The 14488-nt window shown below is 45.9% G+C and overlaps 1 protein-coding gene across 1 annotated transcript in view; it reads left to right on the top strand.

Moving 5' to 3' along the window:
- Positions 1 to 12717, top strand: part of LAPTM4B (lysosomal protein transmembrane 4 beta) — a 54487-nt gene extending 41770 nt beyond the window's left edge. The window contains exon 7 of the mRNA XM_032468257.1: positions 11158 to 12717. Coding sequence (XP_032324148.1) covers positions 11158 to 11235 — 78 coding nt within the window. The 3' untranslated portion in view covers positions 11236 to 12717. The remainder of the gene's footprint in view (positions 1 to 11157) is intronic.
- Positions 12718 to 14488: the final 1771 nt, after the last annotated feature.

Here is a 14488-nt window from a genome sequence, read left to right as displayed (position 1 = left end):
CCTTCAATAAAATAATAGCATTTGAAAAAATATCCTAATCTGGAAATGATCTCTGACCCATATAACTTTCCAGTTATTTCACCCAGAGAACATCTGGAACAGTCAAATCAACACATAGATATTTGAGACCTTAAAGTTATGGAGGAACAGCTCAAATAAACCCAGTTTTCATTGTGAACCTGGCAGAAAGGATATTAATCAGTTGCTAAATTGTAATCCTCCTATAATAGCAAGTGGGAAAAATTTACACAGCTTTGCAGTGAACCAAGGATCAAGTCGCCCTCTGTTTTCAGTGTGTTGTACTTTAAAACACACTCAGAGCTGATTTCTTAGTTTATCACGCTTGTCCAAGATAGAATCATGTTGATTTACTCTAGGGACAAAGGAGATGTTAAATTTTGTATTTTTAACATTCTAAGAAAGGTTTCTGGGAATGTATCACAAAGTATCCAATCTTATTGTCTAATAATTGGGGACCAGTTTGATTAAATAAGGGTATATATACTTGATAAAATGTCCTTATTGCCACAAAAATTATTAGAAGCAGTGTAACAGCAGAAGAAAGCCTTACAATGTTTTAAAAAGCAGAATAGAGAAGTTTGTAATACAGTTACAGCTCTGAAGAAACAAAGCTTATAGACACAGATTAGATTGTGATAGAAAATTAAGCAATTGATTTGTTGAATACTAGAGATCAAAGTGGAAGATATTTCTCCCTTTCCATTAATTGGAGGGAAGTGTGTGGGGAAGGGAGAGCTGGTAAAATGGGAATATGAGCTCTGAGGTTCTGAGCAGTCCCTCCAGCCAGAGTGCCTTGGCAGCAGCTGAGCACAGCTGGTTGGCAGACCCTGGAAGGACTGGTGCAGAACCCAGGAGGAGACGTGTGTAGTAGGTGGCCGGGACTTGGAGAGGAAGCAGCTGAGATGGGGTTACCCTGGGATGCCCGTGATAGGGTTACCATGGTGATAGGTCACAGTTCATTCCCTCTACTTCCTCAATAGTTAGATATTTTTATTTTAGATAAAAATACAGCTTTTTGGATATATTTATTTCAATAAAGGTATATATCTATGTATTTAGATATAATTACTTTAAATATAGTTATTTGGACATTAGATATTTAAGTGCTCAGGACCAGTTTAACTTTCAGTTTGGGCTACTGCACCATTTTGGTGTTTCCTGCCAAAATATTTTACCAGTGAGAATTTTTTGACCCCATTTGAAAGATTTGATGTATGGCCTCTATATTAAAATGTAATCTATGAAAGAATTTGAATAGTTTCTCTGCTGAGAATTATGGAATAAAATGACTTGCTCCTGTAATATCAAATGAGGACAATTTATCATAGTTTTGCAGTGAATTGAGAATAAAATCACTTTCTATCTTATTTGTCTTTGGAAATTACTCCTTTCATAGGCAGGGGAAAGTTTCTCACTAGAGTCCTCCAAATTTGTGTATGTTCTCTCTGACTCTCCTGGTGTGTTGAATTCACTGAATACAAGATGCCATTGGTTGTAAATTGCACCATTATTTTAGGTACCTCTTATCGGAAGGTGCTGTCAGTTACTTGGCACAGCCTAAAGTCAGATGTTAAAATGTACAAAAATGTGTGCCTTAGAATAAAAAATACATGGTTATAGGTATGTTTCCTTATGTGTACAGTCCTTCTATAAAGCTAGGGGACAGTTATTCGAGATGCCTGAGGATCGGCCCAGACTTGCTGCTTGTGATGATCCCATCCCAGATGCCCAGATGGGTATTTCAGTTAATCGTGGAGGTTCATGATTCACCCGCCTCCCCTCTTCTGTTTGGCCTGAGTAAAGGAAGCTCACATCTAATAGGCAGAGGTGTGTGACCAGTTTAAGACAAGCATTTAATGTAAACACTGCCTGTGTTCAGCAAGATACATTGTAGACTATTTAGAGGTGTAACAAATGGTTGAAGAAGAGAAAATAAATATTTTGGCTACTTGGGATTAATTTAAATGGACCTTTGGAAGACTTCAGTGCCTCTGAATGATGGGATTGGGGATCTTTCCACATCTGACATCGCATCTTTTAACATCAGAATTCAGGATAATGCTTTTCCTTTGCACAGGCAGATCTATAAGAGCCAGATAGTAAATATTTTCAGCTTTGCGGGCCATATGGTCTCTGTCATAACTATTCAGTCCTGCTGTGGTAGTGTGAGAGCAGCTGTAAACAATACGTAAACAAGCAAGTGTGGCTGTGTTCCAACAAAACTTTATTTATGGACGCTGAAATTTGAATTTTATGTAATTCTCACATACCACAAAACATTTTTCTTTCCTCTTAACCATTAAAAAAAAAATGTAAAAACCATTCTTAGAACTCAGGCAAAACAAAAAACAGGCGGCAGGCCAGACTTGGCCCTCGTAGCTCACAGACCTCTGCCTGCGTGGAAATTTAAGCCATGTCTTTTAGGCGTTGGTAGGACAACTATTTGAACCGTCCCAGAGAATTTAATAACCCTACTTAGGACCTGGGTAGAGCTGTATCAAATCTTTTTGCTCTTTTTAAGGTTATCTTTTTCCTGAAATAAAGAATAAAGAAAGTTTTTATTCTCCCACATCTATTATTTTGCCAATAGGTCTAAATCAGGCTTGTATTTATAGTTAACAGTCTGTAGTGGAAATCAGTGAGCATAATTTGCCTACAAAGTATGTGGTAATGTGTTGAAAAACAGTAGCTAAAGCTCTTATAGGCTAAGATAATAGACTGTCTTTTATACAAAGATCCATTCTGTAAAGGCCAATTTTAGTTTTACTACCAGAAAGAGAGTAACACACCCCTCCGTCTCCTCCTTATCTCTTTCCCACTCTCACTGTACCTCTCTGTCTACGTATGTATGTATCTATCCATCCATCTATATATAGAAATAAAAACTTGCTAACCCAGTGAATTTCCATTTTGCCTTATTTCTGGGGCATTTTAACATTTAGTTGTCTTATTTCGCATTATGCTCAATACTGCAAGCCATCTCATCCTTTCACAACTGTGTGGAATATAATATTAAGAGTTGTTGAGCCTTCGTGCCTGCCGTGGACTTGGGCTTATTCACCTCATTAACCTTGTGAGAGAGACTGGTATCGTCCCCACTTACAGGAGAGGAAGATGAGGCTTGAAGAGGTAAGCGACTGGCCCAAGGCCTCGGAGTTGGGAAGTGGTGGACCCGGCCCACGCTCCCGGCCACTTCCCCGGGGCACCCGTCTTGTCAGCGTGGCGACAGAGAAAATTGCAGTATTTGTGCGGCACACTGTTGTGAATGGACACTGGTCCAGAAGCTCCGTACGTCACCATAGAAGATAAATTCTGTCCATCAGGCTCCTCACCAGCACATCAGCTCTCTGCTTAAAGCGTCAGTCAGGGTGATGTCCTCAGTGCTGGGAGGGAGCACAGTGTGACCGACATTTGTTGATGAAGTGAACGGACGGTATGTAATAAGTCATGTCTTCCTCTCTCTTATCTCAGTTGAAGGAAATAGCTTAGCTGATGTGGACCAGCTCGGCTCCGCGCCCACGCCCTCAGCCGTCCAGCGGTCATCCCCAGAGAACGCTGCAGAGCGCACCCCGTTCCTTCCGTGTCTGCTGCTTTTCTTAGATTCTGGCGACCGGCCGCAGTGTCCACTCCGTCACCCACGCCTGTAACTGAGGGGTCATCCTTAAAGCTGTTGGGAAGAGGCTTTTAGCCTCCCGTCTCGAGCTTGACTTTCTCTCTGGTTTTCTCTCTCGGTTGCTGCCAGATTGATCTAAAACATAAATCCATTTTTGTCATCCCTGCATTTAAACATCTCCGGGGCTTCTGCTGTTTATTACTGCAGCGTTTCTCAGCTGTGCTGTCACTCCACTTTGCCATGAGACAGTCATTTGTGACTTATTTAAAATGTAAGTTTGCCCGTGGTTTGCTTTTTTTTCCTCCTTTGAATAAATAAGAACAGACTTAGGATCATCCCTGCGGCAACGTCAGACCCAGCTGCTTGCCTTGTAATATTTTCTTGAAGCCAGAGGGGGGAGTGGGGTGGTAACTTACCCTGCCCAGTCCATCTTACTTGTGAGGCAGCTCTGAGGGACTGTCTGATGTGTCACCAGCAGTGCAAGGGGGGCAGCACACGAGCTGTTGAGCTTTCATGAACACTGTGCCCCTTGCTTCCCACCCACTGCCCTCAAAGGAGCTAAAAAGCAAAAGGAAAGAAGTCCCCATTTATAGTGATATTTTTCTTTATTTTTTCCATGCTTTGGAGGGAGAGAAGAGCAGTTGATCTTGTGAAAACAAACCTGTGTATGCCCACGGGAGCCTCTCACATCTGAACTTTACCCCCTCACGTGGGAAGACCACCTGTTGTCGAAGGATGTCCCCCTTCCTGGCGTTGCTTTCAAGGCCAGTTAGGATCTTGTCTCTCGTTCCAGGCTCATCCCTTGTAATCCTGCTTCACATGCCCGGTTCTCCGGCTAAAGCAAACCACCTACCCCTTTGCACATGTGCCTTAGTCTTTCGGGACAGTTCACAGGCGCTCCCCCTCTCCTGGGGTGAGCATCCTCCTCCAGTCTCAGTCTTCATCTTCATCCCTGCCTCCCCAGCACCTGGGACCACAGCTGACCTCTGCTGGGCATTCAGGTGTCCTGCGGTGGAGACTGAATGAACAGACGTGAGGTTTCAACCAAATGCACTCTGGACTTGAGAATTATAACTGCGTAAGGGGTGCCCACGCTTCTGGCAGACTTTTAGCCTGCAGTAAAAACAATGTCCTTTTTGTCTCCTTTCTCATCATTCAGTTACTTTTGTTAAGTTTGGTAAAGGAGGAGGCAGGGGTAAGGACGGAGGGATGGCTGGGAAATCAGCTGGGGAGGTGAATGTTGAGTTCCACTCCCAGCCTTTGAGGTCAAAGGACTCATGGTTCCTCAGCAGGACCTTACGACATATCCTTCATCGTCAAGACCAGAACTGTTTTCAGGATTCCTGAGAGAGAGAGGAGAGGGTCCGTGTCAAGTACGTGGTTATTTCAGTGACCTTCCCTTGGCTTCTGTCAGCCATCTGCTCGCTTCAACGTGTGTGGCTCCAAGCAGTTTAAATGTTAGCCTGTCACACCTTCTGCAGCCACCAGAGCTGAGGAGGGAAAAAGAATGCCTTTTCTAACCCACGTGAATAAATTTGTGAGTAGAATGTTAACTGGTGCTGCTTCTTACGGAAGGTATAGTTGAACTAGTTGGGCAAAATATTCCTGCTTTAATTATCTTGCTGGAGTTGGAGAATTGCTGCTTTTTATTGAGTGCCCCAGTGCTCAGCCCCAGTACTCGGTGCACTGGGGGTGGTGGGTAACCGTGCTTAAATCCTTGCAGCAGTCTTCTGAGGGTCTCTGTGACAGTCTCCACTTTCAGTTGTGGAAGCTGAGGTTCAGGCAGATTTACTGAGTTACCCAGGACCCCAGGGTTCATAAATCACAGAGCTGGAACTTGAACCCGGGTCTAATGTCAGAGTTTGTGTTTGACTGTCCGCCACCACAGTGCCTCCAGAATTTGACCACGGCCATCCAGCTAAAATGGTAGAGCTCAAATTTGGACTCACCTCTGTCTAAGAAGCAGTGCTAAGAAAGGAATATGGAATTGTAGGACTCCTTTAGAAGCTTTTTAGAGAGGAGGAAGGTAAATGTACACAAGACAGTTAATAGTACAAGATGGCATATAGTTTAATTGATGAGCCAATTAGGTAAGTGCTTCCGGGGAGTGATTCTGTGTCTGATTTGAGAGCGCTGTGCTGTAATTACTGCCGTGTCCAGTGTTATGGCTTTATATTATCGATAAAGAGTATGGATGTATCTAACTGTGTTGTTTTTATTTCAAAACTTATTGTGCTACAATTGCGCAGCATAATTAAGAGGAGAAGACAGTGGCTGAGGCTGGACTGTTTCAGATCCCCATGTTGGAAGTGAATTTAACTAGTGAAGTGGGTTGTTTGGGCGTTGTATGCAGTGACATGAGAAAGAAAACATTCCAGGAGAGAAAAACCACAGGGAAAAGGCGTCTGACTGGTAACGAGCTTGCTGTGCTGGTGGGAGTAAATCAGGCGGGAGAGGGCCATGTCCCGGGCTGCCCCTGGCCTGGGCGCGAGGGTGCGATGAACGGGTGTTAGATGAGGGAGTTGTTCGTTTCCTGGGGGGCCCCTCATGGCATCGTAGCTCTCCAGTTTCCACTGGTGTTAGAGGCGCTCCAGATCATGTTGTAATGTGGGGTTGGGTCTCCCAGGACCCGAGGAGAGTCTCCAGCCCGGTCCTGAGCAGCTGCTCTGTGGAAGCACATTTGCTTCCCCGGCAGTAGCTTCCCACGGCCCGGCTGCCCCGGGTCGCTTTGTCCCTGCCTGCGCTGCTCGCGTCCGGCCCCTGCCACCCTTCCTCGCATAGGGAGTTGCATCTTTGGCAAGTCAGGCTCGATTTCCAGGCGCCTGTAAAATCTCACGTCAAACACACAACTCACCTGCTGGCTGAGAAGCAAGAGGAACGAGGTAGCTCCGAGCCTGCGCACCGCCCTCAGGTTGAAAGTTGCCCCTTGATGACTGCCTTCCTCTTTCCTTCAAGACCGCCATCATTATTCGTCTATTTTGAAAATACGACTTTTGTTTTTGACACCGCATCATATGCCCGTCGCTAAAAGTCTGGGCAGTGGTGACTGCCATTCTCAGCGGTGCTCTGCCTTCTCTGGGCCTCCTCCCCTTCCACCTCGGCAGTCGGCACCAGCAACTCTTTTCCTTGTTTCTCCTGATGTTTACCCACCGTATTGTAAAATAGTATGTCTGCGTCACTAATTTTTCGGTGATTGGTTTGAGGTATCTTGAGCTGTTGTGGAATAGGATTTAACCTTCATTCTCCTCCCTGTGTTCTCCATTGCCCTCTTCCTCCTCATCCAGCCACATCACAGGTTTTGGTTGCTTCACTGGTCAGCGTTGACCATGACCGCGTGTATGCGTGTTCAGTGCAGAGCTCCGTCACGACCATTCCCTGCCTTGTACAATTTTTGTTTTTCTGAAGAAGACGCTTGCCTTGCTTTTTCAGCTGGCCACGTTTTTAATCTTTTACCTCACCTCGATCCTTTTTAGGCTATCAGATCTCTCAATTACCTGTTAATATTTTCCAAATGTGTGACTCTGAGAAATCATCACATTTCTCTTTCTTTGATGGGGCTTCTGCTCCTGCTGCAGGCTGGGCACACCGCCGTCATCCTGAGCCTTGATTTCATTTTAACTTCCCTCCCCCTTATGAGGATGCGGGGCCAGCAAACAGACTTCTGGTGCAATTTACCTTGTGTCTTGTACTGCCTTCCCCCTAGTCCTGGACCTCAGAATCTCTGGACGGTTCTCTGAGAATCTGGTGAGAGCTCTGACCCTCTCCCCAGGAACATAAATGCACACGCATAAGACATGGCAAGTAATTTTGTGAATGTCTAAAGATGTTTATTATATAACTTATATATAATACTTTGGGGAGTGTAATCCTAGCAACTGTAGAATTCCAAATAAGCCTTTCGTGGCCTAACTCTGATATTACAGTAGAGCTCTAACCCTAGTCTCCAAACATTTCTTGCTTTTCCCAATAAATAGTTCTTTCCTCTTGAGCTTTTTATCATTTCTTAGTATTTGATGGGATGAATTAGTTTTCCAAATTCTACCAACTTGCAGATTTATGGCCAACACTTCTGTTCCAGGATGTTACATTTTATAGCCTTTGATGTTAATTTATGTCTCGCTCCAACTGTGCTGTACGTTGATGTAGCTAAGAATGACGTTTCCTCCGTAACCCTCAGAATATTTGAGTTGAATTGAAATGAGTGATGAGCTTCTCTCCCACCTGCACGTGGATCTGGCATGACAAGCCCCAGTTAAAGAGATGCTGCAGAGACAGATGCTAATCTTCTTAATGAACAGGTGCCTCCTGGGGTCATCGACTAGCGGCGTCTTCCATCTGTGTGGAAGAGAGTCACACCATCACACACTCTGCAGTTGAGATCCTATCACGACAAACTCCAAGGGTCTATATTTAGATTAGAATTTGGTTGTACGGACTGTTGCTTGAAGTGAAGTGGTGTGTGGCCGAGACGTGATGCCTCTGTGTTTAGCTGCACATTGGGTGGCTGCTGTTTACCAGACAGTAAAGTAAGACATGATCTGTATTTTTAGTCCTCAGAAATTGTCTTTTGGCATTTATTGTGAATGATTAAATTTTTTAAAATAAAAAGCTGAGCTTAACTGAAAGCCCACTTCTGAAAATGTAAAAATGATTGCATTTTCATCAGTTTTGTTGTATGGCCTCGTAACTGGCATACTCTATCTTAATCGACCCTACAGTTTTCTCAGATTTCCAAATACTTTGTTGATCTAAGTAGAAAAGCATCTTCTTTTTTTTCAAGAAAATTTTGTGTTTAATCATCTGTGGACATTTTGGGGGAGTTTAAGTGTTGCTTCTTGCTCAGAAGAAAAAAAAATATGGATATGATAGCTGATTTTGCAGCCTTTCAAGTAGCTCCACTGTGTTTTAGGGTAATTTTCTCCAAGGATAATGACAGCTAGGAGTCATGATTGTTCAAGGAGGCGTGGAGCTTAGTGCGGAAGCACAGTCCTGTGAAGTCGAGTATCTCTGTTGCTGATCACAGCTGCCTCTGCTGGTTGTGAGTTACCACATCTAACACGCACACACACACGTCCTGGAGCTCACACAGGCGCAGACCAGAGCTGTGGCTTTGTTGCAGAGAATACATTTTGTTCCTCAGCTCCAGCTGAGACTCGTGGGCTTCCTAGTGGAGGTGCTGCTGCTTGAGCCTGGACAGAGCTCCTTGAGGTGGACACGAGGCCCTCTCCACACTCTCACCTGTCTTTCCAGCCTCTTGTGCGTAGCGTTCTCCCCTGAGGGTTCACATTGCAGCCCCTCGCTTTCCAGAAGGAGCTCTGCTTCCAGCTTCCCGCCCTTTGCTCGTGCTCCTGCCTCTGCCCTCTGTGCCGTCTGCTTTGCTGCTGATCCTGCTTGTCCCCCTGAGGGCCTTCCTCACCTTCCAGCCTAAATCAGTTGTCCCTGTCTGCTCTTTAACGTCTTGTCTCTACCCACGCGTCGCTCACTCATTTTTGCCCGTTGTCCCCATCTCTGCCCTCCCTCAGCTGTAAGCTTCTCAGCAGATGGAGAGGTGCATTCAGGTTGGTGGAGGCATGACCGAGCACCTTCTAGGTACAGGTGATGGTTTGTTGGATGCAAGAGCCAGTGGTCCTTTTGTGTGGAGAACACTGGGAACGCTTCCTGGCCTTGGACCAGCATCGTGTGCTGAATGCACCCCGGGTGCTCCTTCCCTTCCAGCTCTGGCAGCTGAGTCTACCTTGGGTCGTGCCTGATCCGAAGTACTCAGGACACAGCTGCAACATTTGGGAACGATTCCCGGGCCTGCTGGCACTCTCGTGTGGCGCTGTGCCAGCTACCACTTACCACCATGCAGCTCCCGAGTGCCCCTTTCAGCCTGTTTGGAGCTGGCCTTGTGAAGATTTCCCCTTCACCAGCCACCCTGCCATTGAGCCTGTGGGTAGAGGGCGCTGGAGGAGGAAAGGGTTTTCTTTCCTGGTTCCTGTGTGCCCTGCAGTGTTGGGATCTTGTTGGGAGTGTCCCCTGGGGCAGAGGGCAGGGCAGCAGCAACAGCAGAAGGACCTCCTCTTCCTGGTGGCCTGTCCAGTGCGCGCACGCGCGCACACACACACACCTGTAGGCAGTTTCCAGGGGGAGTGGTGCATCCCCCTCCCCACCATAAAACAGCCCCTCTGCAGCAGCACCCAGCGTCCCAGTAGATGGTTCACTGGCTCTGGCCTGGTTCTACCCAGAAAACTTTTCTACCGCCCAGTGGGTTTTAACCACACCCTCTCCAACAGTGTCTGATTCCCAGCCTTAGGGAGGTGACCCCTTGGAGTTTGTTCCTTCCTCGAGTACCCTTACTCAGTGCTAATATTCGTCAGAGTTCTTTTTCCCCTTAGCTAATTCTCCATGCCTCCAATCTCCTGTTAATAACTCTTTATTAAACTTTCTCTGTTCAAACCGCTGGGTGTTTTCTGTCTCCTGATTCGACCCTAACCAGTACAGATGCCCCCTGCCTCGAATGTTTTTAGTGCCCTCCCTCTAGGAGCCAAGGGGACAGATAAATGAAAATTCATGAAATTGATAAAAATATTTACTCTAAGTAATGTCCATGATAGGTAAAGTAACAAAGCTTGGTTTTGTTGTTTCTTTTGTGCATATTCTTTCCCTTTCCACAAAGCCCTTGATTTGGGTAAGGTCTTAATTCATCTTATCTCCAAATTCCTAAGAGCAGGAACTGCCTTTTATCTTACTGACTTTGTACCCACGATGATAAATGCTAGTTGACTGAATAAAGGCTGATCATACTGAGTTGATATCTCTCTGTTTTGTAAATACTCCAGAAAGCCAAAATCAGCCGATGTTTTCTTATGTTGACAGTTCATTAACAATTACACGCAATTGTTTTTGTCCTTGAAGTGTGAACAGAGAGGTGATCAACCAGCTTGGTGCTGATTCTTGCTCATTCCTCTCCGGCCACTTGCAGATAACGTATCTGCCGTGTCGGGTGTGCATCACGCAGCGTGCTGGGTATTTTACAGACCACTGATTCTCAGCCCTCCCTGTCGCACATAGACATGGAAATTGAGATTAGCTAACTTAGCCCTGGCGATGCTCCTAAGAGGTGGCTGAGTTCTGCTTCAGTCCAGGTTGATACCACAGTCCTTATGTTTTCTGCTCTGCTGCCCGGATCTCACCGTGAGTGGTCCTCTGGTCAGTGGGGGGCCTGCCTTTGTGTGCACTCACATACTTGTCACCCAGGAGCCTCTTTTCCTCTTCAGAGCCTCCACCACCTTCCTTGTCCTGGAGACCAGCCCTCTGGTACACAGCCATCCAGGTACAAGTGGGCAGGGTTTGGAAAACTCAGAAAGGGCCAAAAGTCTCCTCCTCTTTGCTGCTTTAAGGATTCAAAGTCTGTCGTCAGAGTCTAGTCACTTGTGGGAAAATTGGTACAGGTTATGGGAAAAGTTCAGTTAAAATTAAAGTTCGGGGGAATGTGTGTGCATCTTTAAACATGAACCCTCGTCCTCTCTTCTTCTTCTCAGGTGCTGTTACCCCCGTACGATGACGCCACTGTGAACGGCACTGCCAAGGAGCCACCGCCACCTTATGTGTCCGCCTGAGCGCGAGAGTGACAGCCACAGCTTGGAGACTCTGCATCGGAGCAATAGTCCTTTCATGTTCCTTCTGAGATGAGCTCGCCGAGCTTCTTTGTGGCTGAAATGCTACAGTTAAAAATTTCAGATGTTAAGTTGAAACATACGCTTTAGCTGGAGCACTGTGATAGTCCCTGTAGCATTCCTTCTGTGGGTGGGGGTGGGGCTCCCCAGTCTTCCCCTGGCTCTGATGCTCCCCAGCAATCTCCATGAACCTTGAGTCCTGGGAGCCTGTTTGCTGTACGTGTTGAGCCCCAGAGTTGAAGAATTTGTGACACTTTTCTCTCCGTTCCCTCTTTCTCTTTTGAAAGTATAAAAATCAGAATTAGTGCTTTTCTTAGGCCATTCCAGTACTTAGAACAAATCCTTAGGAGAACAGAAATGTTGATTTGCAAGGAGTCCATATATATATATACATACATAAAACAAGAATTTCCTTAGCTCCTTTGTGAATTTGCTGGTCAAGGATTTTTGTCCACGGGGTAAATTGAGGCCCTTTGACAGTCCCCGGCTGTGCGACCAGTCAGTCACCACCCCCGGTGGCTGCATTTGGACACCGGTGCCTGGGGTCAGGGGATGGTGTGTTGGAGGGGACCTGATGTGTTTGGTACTGCGTGGTGTCAGGTCCTCTCTTCCGCTGGGTTTCCCATCCTCGCTCAGATCACTAAATATTCTGCCTGCCCCAGCCTGATTCCGGGAGGGCACCCGTTGTCCTCTGTCAAGTGGAATTGCTGATAGGGATTTACCGAACGATATGAAGAAAGGTTTTCTTCTCTCCCTTCAGGCCACCTCCTACTACTCTGAACTTTGAGTATGCCTCGTCATCTTTTAAAATGAGTGTAAAACAGTCTTTCAAAAAATGAGAGTGGGGAGAATGCTTTCCCTGTAAAATGCCCTTGACAGCCTGAGTTTCAAGGGACTTTTATATATTCGTATGTTCAAAAGTCACAGCCCTCCTGTTTGTTCGTTTTTGATTGTGCTGTATGTACATGAAGGCTGTTGCAATAAAAGTGAGATCTGCCCACATCCAAGAAAACAGCCTTTTGACTGCATGATGATTGTGCCTGGGAACCTTGCCTGTGTGGGGCTGCGCACATGCACGGTACGGCCCGAGGAGGAGGCTTTATGGCTTGTCTCATACGGGTGTGTTTTTTAATATTTCATCACTGATAAAAATGAGAGCATCTCAGGCCAAGAGAAGTGGAGAGGAGCGGGCGTGAGCTGCCAGCATGCCGAGCCACGCCTCTACCAGGCTCGGCAGCTTTGCGTGTGATTGCATTATGTCCACCGCGCACTGGTAACAAGCAGTTCAGGTTTTACTATGTTCCATTTTGGGGAGATTAAAATAAGAGAGGTTTTGGTTTGTTCCAGAATGGGTACTTCAGATCATTTGGAAATGTAAAGAAAATAAAATGAGCAGTGAGGGGAGATTTTTATCCCTAAGAATCAGCCTCTGTCGGTTTGGTTTTTTTTTTTTTTTTTTTTTTTTGGAAACTGTCTCATTAGTATTCCTTATAAACTCAACCTCAGAAATTCTGTTCCTTGAAGCTTAATGCCCATAAGAGTCACGCTAAGTCAAACACCTGAAGGGTCGTTAGGGATGGAAAAGACCTGTCACTGGGATAGTTTGATCCCTGTGAAAGGCACATAGGAAATCAGTTATTTGCGTCTCACTCCCCGTGATTTTCCAGCGCTTTGCCTAATAATTTTTACAAGATGAAGAATGGCACCTGGTAAAGAGGAGAAAAGTGCTGGTTTTGAGATTCTATGTAGGGTCCTCGGAGAGGGTCTTGTTCACATGACACTCAGCACCACTGACACCAAGGTGTCAGTTCATACTCGGATCCCACAGGTGCTGATGCTGCGGGCTTTCCTGATGGAGGAACAGCCCAAGCTGAGCTCCAAAGCTGCCCCCGCAGTTACTCTGCAAAGTCCTATTTTAAGGTCGTGGACAGTCAGCCCAGCACCATGAGGTGTGCAGATGGGCCCACCATGAGCAGCCCATGTAGGAGGGAGAGTTTGGAGTCTGTTTGCTGGGCAGAGGGGAAGGGGAAGACACACCTTTGACTTAGATGGGTCCGTTCACCCTAGAAACCAAGCTTCCATTGAACAAGCCAGTCAGGTTTCCAGAAAGCTAAGTCGCGTGGAAGATCTAAGGCCAACAGACGGGTTGCCCTCCCTTACTGGCACCTTCTTCCTACATAAGCTTGTGCAGCCTCTCCCCTGAGTCTGATGTCCTTGTCCCTGCCTCCACCCCGTCCTGATGTCCCAAAGAATGCAAGGCAGATTCCCTCTCCCGTCCTTTATGCCGCCCCACCCCATTTTTTCTTTCTCTTTTTCTTTTTTTTTAACTCTCCTGGCCCTGAACATTTGTTAGGTTGACTGCTTAAGCACACCACACAGCATGTCATCAGTTCGTTAATCAACAGTACTTCCCAGTCATGATCTCAATAAACCATATTTATAGACCATAACCATTAAAGTTAACTCCATAGAGGAATGTGTTGTATTTGAAATAGTCATCACTGGAGGAAAAATCCTGCTAAGCGAACTGAACGTAGGTGATAGAGGGAAATTGAAACTATAAAAACATTATTTCCATTAAAAAAAAAATAACGTTCACTTTTGCAGCCAGTCCAGAAACCAACTTAAATATCATTAAATACTATTGGTGCTGATCATGTAGGCAGACTCCTGTGTTCTGGAGGGAAGAGGGCAGGTGTCTTTGCCAAGATATTGAAAGAGTAACTCGTGTGAAAGGGCTGCTAGTGTAAACCAAAACGCCAAAAGCAGGGCGGGTGGCAGTGTGGAATGAGATGGGGGCAGCTCAGATCCGTGTTCCAAAAGGGAAGGAAAAAGGAGGCATTGCAAGGATGTCTCCACACCCAAGGAATCGCTTTAAGTGTTTCTGCGAGCTGGCCAAGTTTTCTGCCGAATGACTGGTGTATGGAAGCCAGCCAGATCTGCGACCTTCTGCCCAGAAGCCTGTGCATGCCTTCTGTAGATTGGAGTACAAAGACAGCAGAAAAGAGAAGCTGTCGCTTGGCCAACCCAGAAATGACATCAAAGAAAAAGTTTTAGCTCTCTCTCTCTACCCATCAATCTGACCCTAATTAGCAAAAAACACCTGCCACTTAAGAATGAAGAGTTTGGCTTTAAACAGCAGGAGGGACTAAAAGTTTAATTTGTTTAGTTTTATCCCATCTAAAACTTACACATG

This window comes from Camelus ferus, chromosome 25 (assembly GCF_009834535.1).
Source record: "Camelus ferus isolate YT-003-E chromosome 25, BCGSAC_Cfer_1.0, whole genome shotgun sequence".
NCBI lineage: Eukaryota > Metazoa > Chordata > Mammalia > Artiodactyla > Camelidae > Camelus > Camelus ferus.
The sequence above is the reverse complement of the archived record's forward strand: the minus strand, read 5'-3'. Positions and strand labels throughout refer to the sequence as shown.